Genomic DNA, 16,202 nt, shown 5'->3' on the forward strand with positions numbered 1-16,202 from the left:
CAACATATAGTGCTGTAATAGATTTAGATAGTTCTGCATCAGTTTGTATCTTGTGACTGTAAAAAGCAAAACTCAGAGCTCTCTCGTTTAAAGCACGTGATGCTGTCGTGACTAAACCTAGTAAACTACCTTAATGTGTCACTGAGCGAGCTCAGCCCCTGCTGAGCGTTCTGAAGAAGTGTCAACGCTCTTGTGACTCCTTTCCCTTCAATGTTCTCAAAATAAACAAGAATAATCTAAAAAATTAACTGAAATCCTACAGTCTTGAGCCTCACAATCATGCAGAGAAACGGGCATTCAAAAGCAAATTTCTTAAACTGCAATACCATCAAAATCATTTTTTAGAAGGCAGAAATGAGGTGAACCAGACTGCATCAGTGACTAAGTTATGTTCAGTACAGAACAATATTTCTCAGGCTTTGTTCCCATCTTCAAAACAAGGCACATATTTATAGGCCTCCGGTCATTCCCTGCTTCACCTGGGTGACACCGATAGCGGTGGGTGTCTGTCTTACCACGTAGCAAAGATACTGCTGTCCCACAGCAATCATAGAGCATGAACTTGGCTTGAAGTATCCAAATCTCAGACCTGGGCAGATGATGTCCAGGTATTGAGTGTTGTTCATATGTCACCTCTGAGAAATTGTCCCTGCTGATTCCTCACCCAGTGCTCTAATCTCATGTGTGGTCTTGTCTCTTTCTCTCTGCACTAGGCCTAAGCCATCGAGATTTCTCTCCACCCCTCTCCCCCAGCCAATCAAATAGCAAATCAAAAGGATGTCTCTGTTGTTCCTTCTGGCTTTCTCCTCCCAAACGAACCTTCCTCTACCATTCCCGGCGTCCTCTGCAAGACAGCTCTTCGCTGCTTCTCCAAAATTTTAACGGAGCACAGTGGGATACACTTCTCTTTTTATCTCTCGCTGTCTTCCCCAATCTCCCCCCCCCCTTCTGTTCCCCTGTCTGTCAGGGAGCTGTGTTGTATTTATCAAAAGCTTTGACGCCAGTAAGAGCAAAGCTGGAAAAGGCTGACACACGTTCTTGAAGCAGGAAACATGTGGTTGGAAATGCGATGAAAGGCTCTGTAGGATTTTGAGAGGTAATCTGTGTTCTGTGTTGCTATAATCTACAAACTCATCGGTCTTCTCTAGTGTCTTCCCCTATTTAGTCTACTTCTGTCTTGAACATTATAGCTTCGTACAGCTTCTACAACCTAAATTATACATCCGATCACCTTTGAAGGTAGCAGTTATGCAAACAAGAACGTGTTTCCTTTCTTAAAACGCCGTTTGCCAGTAGCAATCGAAACCTGGAAAGATAATATAATTCAATGTTTGTATTTTTTTAATTTACTGACTTTATTTAAGAATCATTGTGATTTTTGCTGCAGTTTTTTTTATTAAAAATACTTCAGTGAGCAGGAATGAACAACCTAGGTGCCTATAACTTCCCATGTTTTCCTTTAATATTACATTATGTATTCATTCTCATTTACCATGTTTTCTTTTGTTCCTTGTAAACAAATAGAGGGTGGGAATTTAAAATTCCCACAGCATGAGTGTAATGGCAAGGAAGGGCCACTGACCTGCCTGGGTAATGGCTGGTTGTCACAGTCCGGAAGATTGCACACAATTTGTTTGAGCTCCCAAGTGCACTCGTTCTTCAGATATGTTGGCCTCTAATGAGGGAAGACATACTGTGGATGGAGCAGTTTGGACAGTACATTCATGTGTTTTGTATCCATTTGTTATTCCTCATTTTTATGTATTATGTACAATATCATTTTTCTAGTATCTTTTTATGTTCATCATTGTTATTGGTCTTTTTTTTCCATTATAAGGAATTTAACAAAACTCCAGAATAAAAAGATCTCTTGATATTTCAGGCAGTGTTAGCGTGACCTCCTACAGGGCCGGAAATAAAAACAAAACCTGTTTTCTTTCTATTTTAAAAAACCGCAGTAATAAACAGAATTCGCTGACAGGCTTGGCTTGTACAAGGAGCTCATTGAGGGTGTTCATTGATCGCCATGATCAAGACTGATCAAGAATACGTTCCTTGAGGTTTTATAGCTTTAATCCTTCAGCTCTTCTGCCATACACTATTCCAATAACAGATGCCCTGCAAACCTTAAATGAAAAAGAAAGGTCTGTCAAGCTCAGCAGACCACTGTACTAAGCAGAACTCGCACTTTCAGTCTTAACTACCTTGCATCTGTGTAAAAAGGTAAGGAGCCTGACTAGAAAGAGTGTCAGCTTATATCGTGGAACTAAACATTTAGACTTTCTTACTGAACCTTCTCGGAATTCTTTCACGAAGGGTTTGGATTTCCAAAATGTAGTCCACTTCACTCTCCGCCAGCAGAGGGAGACACAACCACATTTCCGTTGGCTGCTTGCCCGGACCTGTGTGGTGGGGGGGGGGATATGTTGCCAGACATTTTTCCTGTTTTAAATATAGATGCCTATGAATCAGGAGAAAGGAAAAATGTCTCTCAGAACCTTAGTCTGTGTAAGTGTTTTATGACAGGTGATTAAAAGCTTTCAAATTAGAATGGAAATATCACGTTCCAGATATCTCGGACACTGACACTGTTTGTTAATGGGCTGGCAAACATCGATTGTTCAAAGGAGCAGAACATTTACAGTTCTCACTTCATATCTGTCGTCTCTGGGCACTTTACATCTAATATAGTAATGTGTATTTATTATTATGGGTCATTGTTTTTCATGTTAAATGATCTGAATGTAGTATTCTTTGAATATTAGTCATTGGCGTGTTATATTTATGGACTTAATATCTGTATACACTTCTGAATAATGGTCACGGCATTTCTTTTCACTGCTCTTACTTTTTCTTGATGCACAATAACTAGCACGCTTTTACAAGAGGCAACAAATTTTGAACAGCTAAGTTCCAGCTATTCTGACTGATGCAGTTCTGCGTAGCGGAATGGAAATTATTTATTGAGCTGTTTCACCTTATTGCTTTTGAATAAATAACACTCTGTTGGCCACAATATAGTCACATCAGTGCTGCATCTTTTGACTCTTTGTAGAAGATGTTCTCCTGACTGGGATGACATTCTTGTCGAGATCGCTTTCCTTTTGTGAAGTTTAATTTTTTTTTTATACTCGGAGCTGATGTTCAGAATGAACTTGTGTGTTAAGCCTTTCTGGGTCGGAACCAGGCGGCTGATCCAGTTTCACTCCAGATTGCTCAGTGAGCTACCCCTGTACCGGCTCTGTTCTCTCGTGCAGTGGACATTTTGCTGCTTTCTATTGCACATCTCGCTGGTCTGTGTTCTTCACATTCCCCTGTTGTGTAGTTCCACCGTGACTGTAGTCGGCCTGTGTTTTCTGTGGAGGTGAGAATGAATTCTAACTAAAGAGAGAGTGAGTTGTTAAAGTAGATCTCTGATGGTTCAGAGCAGTGACTTCAACACCTCAAACAGGCACCATGATAACTGCCATTACCTTCACATTCGTAGAGGGTTTCTGTGCATCGGCTCTGTAACATTCAAGAAACGCCTTTTCTTTTTAGTGCCTTTGCTTTGGTGCCGCGTGCCGAAAGCAGAATTTCAGACCGATCCCAACTTTTTATTTTCAATCTGAGTGTTTAAATTTCATGTTATTGGTTTGTGCCCTTGGCCCTTCTTTGTTAGGGGGGAATGATTTAATAGTTAAATTTTCTGCATTCCAAACCCTAGTCAAATAATCCTATTGGATGTTGCATACAACATGAGAGTAAGAAATTTAACAGAAGTCAATGCTTTTGAAATATTTCACACTGAGTTTCCTGCTGGATTTTCTCCAATATTGCTCTCCAGTAGGAAATCTGCTGAGTTCCATTAATTAATTCTAATTGATTTCAGGATCAGAATATCCACTAAAAAGTTAAAGAACCCTCTAGGATCTTAGAATTATTTTCAATATTATACTGGAAAAATTAAAAGATCCAGTAGGACTTTTTGACTAGGACAATTTATAACTACTTATTGCTCAAAAGTGAAAAATATCACAGGATTAATCTCGGACAGCCTGTCAACAGTAAATTGTGCTGTCTTTTTATCTTTGCATGCTAACTCGACAGTAATCAGAAGGCAAGTTTTCTCTGAAGTCTGACTGCATGATGTTCTTGGACATCTTTTCCAAGTATGGGAGAGATTTCTCCCTGCTTCCAGAATATGCCAGCTGTAAATTGTGTGGATTTCGGAGCAGGGCTGGTATTGTTCAGACTTTGTAGGATCAAGATTAAAGTAGGTTTGATTGTTGTAGAAATAATTCTATTATTTGAAACATATCTCTAGAGCATACCTCCACGGATTTGTCACAGGGAGGAATTGTTGAAGGCCACGAGCTCTCTCCAGGCTGCTGAAGCACTGTTCGGATTTAACTTGAGTGATTTTATTTGTGTCTGTTCAGTTGCCATGTCATTGCTCTGAACCACACCTTTAAATGTGGCAGAAAGGCTTGGCAGTATTTTGTTGTGAAAAAGGATCAAATGAAAAAGAATATTGATTTGTTAGACTACTAGGGTGTGTTTTTGAGTGCTCATAAGCTTTGGAGCTAGAAGTGTTTTTAATGGTCTCGCCCATTGATAATGCTCTTAAGTGACTGCCCTCTCTCTTTCTCTGTTGTTGTTTGCGAGATGAAATACTGTCATTATTATAGTATTCTTGTAAACATCAAAATGCTCTTTCTCTTCGAAACTGTATCTGGTGATTTGCAGTTGATGTTATTAACTAATTCCAATTAAAGTAAATTCATGAATTGGTTGTCCTTGCTTCTTTTGCTATGTCCTTGTAAACATTCTGAACTGGGAGAAAATAAATCTGAATATTCAGTCCATGCAAAGCACATCACACAAGTTTTCTTTTCTACAGCGTTTGCTATATTAACTGTTGCCATATCTCTGCCTTTGGCTGCGAATTGGACTTAAAACAAAATAAGTACAGACTTTCTGGCCTCAAATCTTTGAATTTGCACAGAGACGCACACACTCCTCCCTGTCATGATTTTTTAAACTCCACGTGTTATTTTCTACGACTGTATATTTTAATAGGTCTTTACATTAATGCAAATATCAGTTAACAAATTGGCACTTCCTCTTGTGTCAGCTGTTACCTGTTTATTTAGTACAGAAGGGAAACGGGTTTTTATTTTGTAATGAATATCTTGACGGACCATTTTGGAAATTCGAAGACCGAAACTAAAGAAGGCCATTCAAATGTTTGTTTTTTAAAAATGAGACCCACAGAACAGTCATCCCGCACTCCTACGCCCTCTGCTGAAATGCATTGCAGTATTTTTCTTAAAAATGCTTCGTCATCTGTAAAATTGGCAGCAGACACGGGCTCATTAAGAGAAGATTTCCCAATAAAAATCACACTTCAGCCTTTCAATAAAGGGGTTATCAGGAACCTCGCGATTTTCTACAAGGACTAAGACATCTAAACGTCTTAAAAGGTCACAATATTTTAACGTTTTTTTCCCCTTCTGTTTTAAATGCTATGCCTCTGTTGTACTAATGTCATTGATACAACTAGACAAACTATTTGGAATTTTGTCTTGGATTTTCAATTTCAGTGGATTAAAGAAATTGTATGCTATTGCATATTGCACTTACATGCCACATTACTGCGTACTGTATACAGTATGTACATATATTCGGTCTACGTGTGCAATCCATGTGAAATCCAAAACTGCATGATAAGGTCTGAGAGATACATTGATCGGTAAAGAGGGACACTCGTTTATAGGCACTTTTGCACATAATGACAGAAAAACGTTGTTTGAGAGTGCCTCCAGTGGCCGCATCTGGGAACTGCAGAAGTGTTTAAGAAACATCTCTCGTTATATCAGACAGGGTCGATTTACAGTATACTGATACTCTCGAAGATTTGAATGTTCACACGATTGTGTTTTAATAAAGAAAATTAATGACACGTGCTCATTTTGGTAATTTTTCTAAACAAAAAAGTCAAAACTTCACCTTTAACGAAACCACAGTCTTGGCACCTCACACTTCCTTTTAAAAAACACGAAAGTGATGGAAACTCACCACAAATCTGCAGGTGTAAGTCAGCTGTTACGTGCCCCCTTCCTTCAGAGTTCGGCAAGGTAGAATACAGTAACCCTTTGAGGTGTAAACATCCTTAGGTAAGGCGTAGATTGGCATTAAAAAGTTTAGGATTCTTTTCTTTTTGCGCGTTTTAACAGTGAGCGAGCTTCTCACAGACCTGCTCCCCTGCAGCCTGGGTCTCCCCTGCAGCCAGTGTTCACAGAGCTGACTGATGGCTGCTGTGAACTTCCTATCCTTAGTAATGACAAAGCTCACCTCTGGAACAGGTAAAGATGTATTCCATGCTGAAAGTGATGCTACATCTGTAGAAGGCTCCACAGCCAAAAGGTTTGTGTCTCTTTTGTTTTCCTTTCAACGTGGAATAAACCTTTACCTGTTCCTTTGCAGCTTACGCCTGCTGACGCAGCTCCCTGCTCAGAAAGCTCACCATTGCCAGGTTCGGTCCTTTAATGCTCGGATGTTAAAAACAGCACTTTGCTGTGATGTTGGCTTCGTCATGTCTTTTGAGAGCCACATGATTTTCTAAGAGTGTGCATTGTGTGTTTAAATGCCTTTTAACTAAGTGAATGTCTTTTAGTGCAAAATAACATGTAACATGTAAGTTAGTGTAACAATTTGAAGTAGAAGCATATAATACCGCTTCAAGAAAAAAATAATTAAATTGCTGTGCTTGTGGTTATTACTATGTGAAATATATATTTACATAAGTCCATCTAGGCACAACAGATCTTTGTGAACAGTTCTGCAACTCAAAAACTGTGAGAGTGTCATAATGCTTTGCTATAGTCTACAATCAGGTTATAAAGTTGAAAATGTTTCTTAATTTGATTGCGTCTATATGACACGCTGAGCCTGAAATAGGACAATGATACCAAGTATTAGGCAAATTGTGTGAGGCTTAATTGAGGCTGAAGTACAATGGTCCACTTTTCGTTGTCCAAAAAAATGAGGATTTATTTCAAGGGAAGTGGTCAGATTAGCGAAAAGTAATCACAGATGATTGCTTAATTCTGTCTGTTTTATGACTCAATATTTGGTGCTGTGCGCTGTTTTCTTTTGAAATCTTTTGCCATGGCATCTTTAATAACCAGCTGATCAGGACCTCAGTTTAATATCTGATCCACTTCCAGGGACATCAGAAAGGTTACAAACCATAGGCAGCCATTAGTGAGTTAGACAGCCAGTCACTCCAGTGAGGAGTTGGAGGACATTGCAATAAAGACCTAATTAAGACCCGGAAAACAGTTGCCTTCTTGTCTCCTTAATTAGTTCAGTCAAACTTGTAGAAAATGTGATGCTTGCAGACTAAAAGCTGGCTACCTCTCCTGTGTCATGTATTGATCTGATTGAACTGGGAATACTCCCCCCTCAGAAACATGACACCCCCACAAAAAAACTCACCCCTGCCCCCGCCCCCGCCCCCAGAGGAAAAGGGATAGTTCAGAGGCGCGAATGACGCTTAACCTGCATGGCTTTGGGAAGTGGAAAGAAACCAGAGTGCCTGGAAAACTCACATGGAGCGCCGTGGAAAACAGGCTATCTTCACTGAAGGAGGGCTCCAGTGAGGAGCAGCAGTCAAGGTTCGGCACTTATAACTGGAAGGCTGGGGGGTCAAATCCCAAGTGAGGCCCTGCTGTTGTGTCCCTGAACAAGGCACTACACCTGAATCGCTCCAGTAAAATTCCCAGCTGCACAGATATTTGCGGACGTACAGTAAGCTGCTTTGACTGAAAGCCAGCCCAGTAGTAATAGTAACCAATGTGGAATCCAACCCCAGCAGGGTCTGGAGCTGGGCAGCAGTAGTGCTGACCACTAGTCCACTGTGCTGCTCTGACCCGAGATGAGAGGTTTGGGGAGGGAGGAGCCGAAGAGAGACCTGAAGGGCAAGCGCTCACGTGATCTTTGCAGTGTTCAATTCTGAAGGACTGTCTGTTCAAAGGTTTTTGTTCTGCCTCTGCATCTTCAAGATGATTCTGTGTAAAAACACCAAGGTTTCTGTACACCTACGCCGACTGCCTATGTGGTGAACTGCATCTTGTACAGGGCTTGGGAACATTGTACCATTTTCTATTTCACTGTTAAGCAATGCTTTTGTCCACAAGGGTATTGTAGAGAGCAAAGAAAAGACAGATCCTAGTCTTGGGAAGGTCACAATTGCTTTTAAAAAACACCTTTAATGCCTGTCCATTGGCTGATTAGAGAAAAGTTTGTAAAACATACATGCACAGGTTCTACTTTTACCTGAGCAAAAATTATTTGCAGTGTTCTTGTAGAGCAGCAAGTGACTTTTCATTGCTTCTTTTATCCAGCATGAGATTCCAGTGACATTTTTCTCTTCTTAATTTTAATATGAATATTTGGTGCTGTGCTGTCTTTTGAAGTCTTTTGCCATTGGATCTTTCATAACGAGCTGGTCAGGACCTCAGTTTAATATCTCATCCTACAGCGGGTACCTCTTTCAGAGACCTTGGAAAGGTTAAAAACTGGAGATGGCCATTAAAATAAGTCTTCTGCTCTTAAGATATTTCCTACAAAATATATCTTTTTAAAATGTATTTAGCTTGTGTCCAATACTTTCCTTTTAAAAGGAAAAATAAGCTGTGCTATTAAACAGTTCAGCAGAAGCTGTGTTGGAATCATGTCACAATGTTACAGTCCTCTTTGTGGTAAAATACAGCAATGATAATCAACATCGCTAATGTCATTGTTTCACTGCAACAATGAAAAATACTCTGGTCACTAGACTGATTTGTTTGATCAACTCCTCCTGGCATCTGTGCAGCAGTAGTTTTCAGCAGGAAGGCTCAGGAAATTGAAGGCACATTGGAATGTAAAAAAGCTGAGCTGATTTTGGTAATTGCTATGAGGAGTGAGTGAGGTGGATTAGGACAAGAGCTGATGCCAGCGAATGTACACTCACAGTCAGATGTGCAGCTGATTAGGTCTGTTTTCTGGTTTTGTACTTAGGGATGAGTGGATAAGTGGTAAGAAGGGTCAAGAAGGACAACAACATCAACATTTTAATGATAAAAACAAATTAAAAGGCACCATTTTTCTGCTGCTTGGGAGGTCCGTGTTTCAGAGCAAAACTGGTGTAGGGCTAGAGTGCTGCAGGAGGGGTGACATCCAGGTCCAGATCATTTGGACAGGCTGTGGTCTCTGGAGAACCAGACAGAGCTTGTCTCTGTTACACAGTAGGCCGGATATGACCCTGTGGTCGTGCCCGGCCGCCGTGTGCGTCTCCAGCTGCTCCAGCGCTGTGCGGGCTCGGTAACGGCGGGGTTGTGTGTCTGTGCAGGATGGCAGCGGCAGCCTGCGGCGCAGCGGCTCGCTGGGGAAGCTGAGAGATGTGCTGCGGCGCAGCAGCGAGATGCTGGTGAAGAAGCTGCAGGGGAACGTGCCCCCCGAGCCGCGCAATACAAAGTAAGACCGCCCGGAGACGCCCCCCCCACCGCCGCCGGCCGCCGCCGCTGGGGAAATTCTCGCCGGTCCTCCACGCAGCAGCCAGTTTCCATGCTATCTGGGAGAGCCTGCTGCTTTTCACATACTCCCCAGGGCCGCGGAGGTTACCAGCACCACCTCCATCTTCAGATAGGGGTCTGGAAGCCAGAAAGCGCTGCTACTGTCTGCAGTTTTGGCCAGGTGTCACAGACAGCGACCTACAACCTATCTGACTCAGGCCGTCAGCAGAGAGAGAAAGAAAGGAGTTCATCTGCCATGTGTACACGCACATCAGGAGTCTCATTCGTGTCATTCTCCTGGGACGTTTACGGCACAATAGACAACACAACACAAAACAGCAAATAATGGGCTGCTGATTTCTAAGGACAGTAAAACTGTTACCACAAAGTCTGTCTTGTTTCTGAATCAGTTCCAGTGATTTATTTTAGAAATTGAAAAAGGTTTCATCATTACCCCCCTAAAAGAATATGATTTTAGTATTATTGACCTTCTGGAAAATATGCCTCAATAAAACACTATTAATAAAACAGAGCATGAACTACACCCACTGGTGCAACGTACATAATACAATATCTAGGCTCCATCAAGCTACACTAGTGGTCTGTTCTGAAAAGAAACTGCAGCTCTCTGATAATCTGTCTTTTTTTTTGTCTCATTTCAATTGTTCACCAGTATGAAGCGTGCTTCCTCACTAAACTACTTGAATAAGACGAGTGACGACTCCTTCCAGGTGAGAACCGGCTGCAGAGGGAGTTTTTGTTGGTTTCTTCCTTCCAGTGGATCCTGTCTCTACCCCTTTCCAGAGCCTCCCAAGCCCACTCTGACATGTCTGGACGGCAGTGTTCAGCATTCTGTGCCACTGTTAGTTTTAGTCATGTGAGAGAAATTAGAGATGTCTAACACAAAGACAGTTGTTGTTCCTAAGCTAATAGTGCAGAAGCTAACAAACCAATAGGGAGTGGGCTTTTCCACTAGTGTTCAGTGGTTCTTGTGGAAGTCGCTTCTGTCTTCTCAGTTCTTCCTGCGAGCAGAAAAAAATAATCTTCCAGCTACGTCTGATTATTACTGACTATTCTGTAAGGGCGGGCTCTTTATAAGCTGAAGACATGCACAGATTACCCACTTTGTTTCAGCGTCGATGCATTTAATTTAGTTCTTAGTTTACTTTTCCATTACGTCTGGGGGCGTCGAGCAGCTTAGAAGTGAAAAGCTTTCAGGGGGTGAGTATGAAGATGTTGAACTTCATTCCGTGCCGTCTGAGCGCAGACAACGAAGGAACAGGCAAAGCCTGAGAGGATTTGGCTCTGGAGGCAAGAGCTGTCGTAAGTCCCATTCAGCGTAGTAATCGGATACCTCCTGTATGTCACAGAGCAGCTCACCCGCCGTCATTGTGGCGCTGGCGCTTTCAGTGAACCTTAATATCCAGTTTGTGGCTTCACCTTGTCTCCCTTTTGTCACAGGGCCCTGGCGGTGGGCGACTGGGGGAGAGCCGGGGTCTGAGCTCCAGCACAGTGGACCTCTCCCACCGGGACCCCCTGTTCAGCTCCAGATGAGACCCCGCAGTCACCCCGACGCACCCCACTCGGTCGATACCCGCCGAGCTTTTTGCTTTTGTCTGATATGGTGCGCGCAGGTGCCACAGCTTTGTGAATTTTTTTGGGTGCGCTCTTGTTTCCCATCAGTCTGGTTCGGAAGGAGAGGGGAGCTCCCACCTTCACTCCAGAGCCCCATTAATCTTCCTCTTCTTCCTCAGTTGTGAACTGTTTCCTCTAGTGCTTATTTATTCTCATCAAACACTGTAAATTATCTCTGACAAATGCATGCAGATGAGGCTTTCTGGTACAACAGCTGGACGTTTCTTGACACAAAATGTAATTCAGTATCAACAGTACATAAAAACTAATAAAGAGAGGAGACAAAAAGAAATGCTCTCTGGATTCAGCATTGCAGAAATGACTGGAACAGGACACAAAGGGTCTTGGCTTACTGGTAGTGCATGCAGAGAGGTCAACAGATTTGAGGGGTTAAGCGATGCTCTAGGGACAGCAATGCACATGAAGAAAACATTTAGTATTTAGTAATGTCACTGAAGAATCCAGCACAACCTGTTGATTTACATTTGTAAAGCAAGACCTCATCTAATACTTTGGAAAGTATTTTGTGGTTAATTTCTGGATTATTCACGGTCTTGAACTTTGCATTCCTGTTCATTCTGCCTTTGGGTTCTTCTTGTACAGCTCTTTATTTAGTTTTTACCCACATAGTTTAGTACTATTGTCATGATGCTTTAATAGCCTTCTAAGCAATTTTGTACCGGTTCAAACTTTTATTTTGGTGGGAATTTTTCCTTATTTTCCTGATTTTATTTGGGTGCATCTGAACTTTGTTGGAAAGTAGTCCTGTTAGTTACAATACTAGGTTTATGGAACTTAGATGTGAAAACATTATTATTATTATTTTTTATCCTGTGCCTAATTTTAAAAACAATGCATTTGATTCATCTAATTGAAAGAAAGTGCAAGACGTGGACACAGCATGTTTTAATGGTATTTTGACAAGTGTACAGTATGTACACATATCTGTCAGATGAGTACAACATGTTTTTAAAAATGTTTATACCAAACTGTGCCAGGTGATCTGAAACTTGTTTAGTTTCTAAAGCTTGTATTCTCAGGTACTGAAATTTTCCTTTGATATTTTATGGGTGTCAGCTCACAAAGAACAAGAGTGCAATGTTGCAGAGCCATATTCCTGCAGGAATAAGCGTCTTAGGTTTAACAATGGTGGTCTTTAAATAGCCTGTACGAGGTCTGTTCAATAGACAAGGCTCCAGGCACATAGGAAAGATTTTGTTTTCAGTGGAAAATCGCCCATGCCTGTGTCTAAGCTTTTTTCAGATCCAACCAGTGTCAATGACCCAGAAAAGGATATTGAGCATAGTAATGATATTCTCAACTCAGCTGCACATAGGAGGCTGATCAAGTGTTGATTTTAATATATCTTTTTTATGGAAGAGGATGGTTTTTAAGGCATTTTGTTTTAATTAGGAAAAATCAGGCTGTTCCTTATGCCAGTATAGAATGCCATGTGATAAATGAACATGCAAACACATTTGCCTTGTGAAATAGTTTCAAAGTGAAATACTATCACTCAGTGGCTGTGGTCCACATAGAAATCCAGTTTGGATCACATTTGGATCTTAGGGGACACTTGATTTTAGCTGAAAATTGGAAGATGCATTGCATCACAGGATGAAATATGACACAACATTTTCACATGGTTCACATCTTCAGGAATCGCATGGTGTGACTGTTTGCTGTAATAAATACTTTCCTGATGAGGCTGACATTTCTGCTGCATTCTATAGCTGTGACGGCAGTAACATCACCTGATAAAAGAAACGCATTTGTCATGGAAATGTGATTTTACGGGCCAGCATTTTGTGTAACCTGTAATTACAATTTCTTTGTTTGATTATATATTTTTTTGCATCTACATTGTTGTATGATGTATGTTGTAAAATACACTATCAAGGTAACTGGAAACTCATGGAAACATTAAACTCCTAAACCATTTGTATATGTGGTTTATAAATGTAATAAAGCCAGATGTTTAGCTCACACTATCCCCTCTCATATTAATAACTTTAAAATATTACAAATGACTGGATGCTATTTATTTGATTGCTAGTAGCTAATTGATCTCATCCTGCTGTTTCTTGGAAGGAAGTCAGGGTATGTGATCAGAAACATGGCTGGGTAGCTTGTTCTAAAAATTCATATTCTGAATATGAACACATGCCCTGTAGGGGGATTGATGTCACTAAGCAGATCAGATCTTTGTTTTTCAGTTTCCAGCATGGATATGGAGAATCGTACAGCATTACAAATAATTTCTCCAGAGTGGCCTGTATTAGCAAGGGCAGGGAAATTCTGTTCTTTGGCAGGATCTTGGTAATCAATTTTCGATTTTTCACGTTTCTTGTTTGCGTGTGGCCTGGACGGTACCATCTACACTGCACAAGAGAGCCACGTACTATAGAAGTCTCTGTTTTAAAAAAAACGTTTCTGCCTCTGCGTTGGTAATTGATGGAGTTAGCTTTTGGCTTTGTGGCACCATACAGTGTGTCCCTGTCCTCTTCCTTGTCTGTCCATCTGCTGTGGTTTGTCAGACAGCGAATGTGACACTATGGAACGGGGAAGTCTGTCTTCCTTAGGAAATCAAAGACAAACCTACTACGTAGTTCGTGGAGTGGCCTGATACTAATCTTTAATACTGCAATGTTATAGAGACACAAAGGAACAAAGAGGGCTTTTGTGTTTTGAAACATTCAGTGCAGATGTATATTCAGAACTGCTTCTGCTTCAAGAAAATGCCCTTCTTTATTGTCCACATTTTAACGTGATTATGAGGTGTACATTCATCTTGTATCTGTTAAATTACAGTAAGGGAGAGATTGAACTGTTTATGGAGAATAGATGTTTTCCAGGGTTTATATGCCATTAGTAGAGAGGTTGTGGGCACCAGTTACAGAATCCTTGATGCCCAGATGCGTACATAATGATAAGTACATCTGTCTAGTTCAAGTTGGGCTGTTCCCGATCCTGCTAGACTTCAAACTTCCATGTCCGTACATGCACAAGATTCAGGAAAAAAAAGTACCACTTTGTAACACAGCTGGTAGGCTCAACTTATCCTCAAGACCGCTGAAGGCTTGAATAAAGTCATGCACAGCCAAATTATGCTTGTGAAGTGATGTTAGTAAAGTGTGCCAACATGTTCAACTTTTTAGAAATATGATTGCCAGTTAGATCATCCCTGATTTTGCCAATGTTGTGAACGCACAGTGTCCACTGCAGGACCCACAGTTTTGTTTATTGGTGTTCCGTTTAAGTGTAACATTGTGTCATTTATTCTATTGAACAAGCAAACATTACTGTTGCATAAAGGTAATCTACATGGGTGTGTTTCTAGCAGGATTTGTGATGTGAATTTATAACTCTTAATGTATGTATATATTTAATAATTGGATAATTCTAGCATATTTCTTATCTAAGAAACAGACACTGCTTGCACAGTGCATGAAACTGAACAATCTATAAAATGTACAAATGGTTTATTGCCATTATTACTTCACACCCAGAAGTGGGTTATTTGTAATTGTTGAAAAACGTCATGATAAAATTTCAAAATGCTCTGTCATTTTATGTTGTTGATACAGCAAATCAAAATAAAATCTTAATTTTTACTGTTATTTTTTTTTCTTCTGAGAGCGGTACAGACATTTTGGGCTTGAACAGCAATTAGAAATTGTCTTTCAATGAGCATGTTAGATGTGTCTCGCAGCAATGAGCATGGTTACAACATGGGTTGTGTTCATTTTCACGGCTGTGATCAACAGATATGTTCATGGTTGTTAACTGGGAAAAACAAAAAGATGAAAAGGAAATGATTTTTTTTCACATGGCATGCTATTTTGCTTCTATTATGTTGTAGAATAATTCTGTGATGTTTTTTCCAAATTTCAATTTGTTGATCCTCAGGTTCAAAGTTGTATGCTTCCATTGTAAAAGTAGATTTTATATGATTAAAGCTCTTTTATAATGTGCTTTTGTTTTCTCCACGATAATGAAAGATTTTCCTGTGCCATTTGTGTTTTATTTTCGCCTAAATAAATTATAAACCTCCTGTCTCCATCTCATTGTCTTTTGATATTCCATTGCCCTCAAAATGAAGAAGATATGCACACTGGTGGCTGCTAATCATTGAACAGTCTTATCACCAGGCTGATCCTTGCCTGAGGACTCTCGTTATTTTAATGCTTACTGCTATAACCAATTGCAAAAGAAGTGCAGATATTTAGTTTTAAATTAAGTAGTTTTAGATATCATTTGGGACCAGTTCTAATTATCCTTCTGACCTCGAGTAGCAGGGTTCTCTTAATTAAACAGTTAACTTGATTAAATAATCAATAACCCTCAAGTGTTGTCGATCAGTAGTCACAGGTCACCTCTAAGACTAACTGGATCAGGGCTCTTGAGGATAAGGGTTGGTTTTTTAGACACTGGTCAAAAGCATGCTGAGATTGTATATTATATTTTTTGTGTGTGCAAAAGTGAATGAGTACCCACCAATAACGACAACAAGAGAGAAAAGGTGGGAAGCATATACCATTATACCCTGTCCTCACTTCTTCAATAACATTTAGACCTTTTTCTATGGATGGTCACCCTGTTCACATTAGTATGCTGTTTTCTGCCCCTATTTTGGTGGAGTGTAGTTTTGGCAAAGCAAAGAACAGGATTCTCAAACATTCATGGATTTAAGCTCTTGAGCACTTCCATTCACCTTAACATAAGTCTTGAACTACCATAAGATAATGTGGAGTTCCTATGTTTTGATATGAGCTGCGGCATGGTCATTGTGACCAAGGTGGAGACACCTGGTTTGTGGGGCGAGAGAATCACATTTTTGAGGTCTAAAGGTGTAGGACTTCATTGATGTGGAACTGTTTTGTGTGTCTCCACACATCACCATGTCTTCATGTCTAACCACCTTCGCTAGTGAAGGTAATATTGTTTGCAACAAAGTGTACACCAGCCAGTGCCTAACCAGACATTTTAACTGTGCTTGATATAAACCTGCAAGAAGAGAAACTA

At 40.6% G+C, this 16,202-nt stretch overlaps 1 protein-coding gene across 7 annotated transcripts in view; it reads left to right on the plus strand.

The window, feature by feature from the left end:
- klc1b (kinesin light chain 1b) overlaps positions 1–15,231 on the plus strand; it is a 51,939-nt gene extending 36,708 nt beyond the window's left edge. For 5 of the 7 annotated variants that reach the window (XM_088609962.1, XM_088609965.1, XM_088609967.1 and 2 more), the window contains 3 exons: positions 9,380–9,504; positions 10,216–10,273; positions 11,004–15,231. In XM_088609962.1, coding sequence (XP_088466088.1) covers positions 9,380–9,504; positions 10,216–10,273; positions 11,004–11,096 — 276 coding nt within the window. In that variant the 3' untranslated portion in view covers positions 11,097–15,231. Of the gene's footprint in view, positions 1–713; positions 4,770–9,379; positions 9,505–10,215; positions 10,274–11,003 lie in introns of those variants that run through there. The other 2 variants (XM_088609968.1, XM_088609969.1) reach the window with 1 other exon arrangement.
- The last annotated feature ends 971 nt before the right edge of the window (positions 15,232–16,202 follow it).

The sequence above is a fragment of the Lepisosteus platostomus genome, chromosome 17 (assembly GCF_059453375.1).
Source record: "Lepisosteus platostomus isolate fLepPlt1 chromosome 17, fLepPlt1.hap1, whole genome shotgun sequence".
Taxonomy (NCBI): Eukaryota; Metazoa; Chordata; class Actinopteri; order Semionotiformes; family Lepisosteidae; genus Lepisosteus; species Lepisosteus platostomus.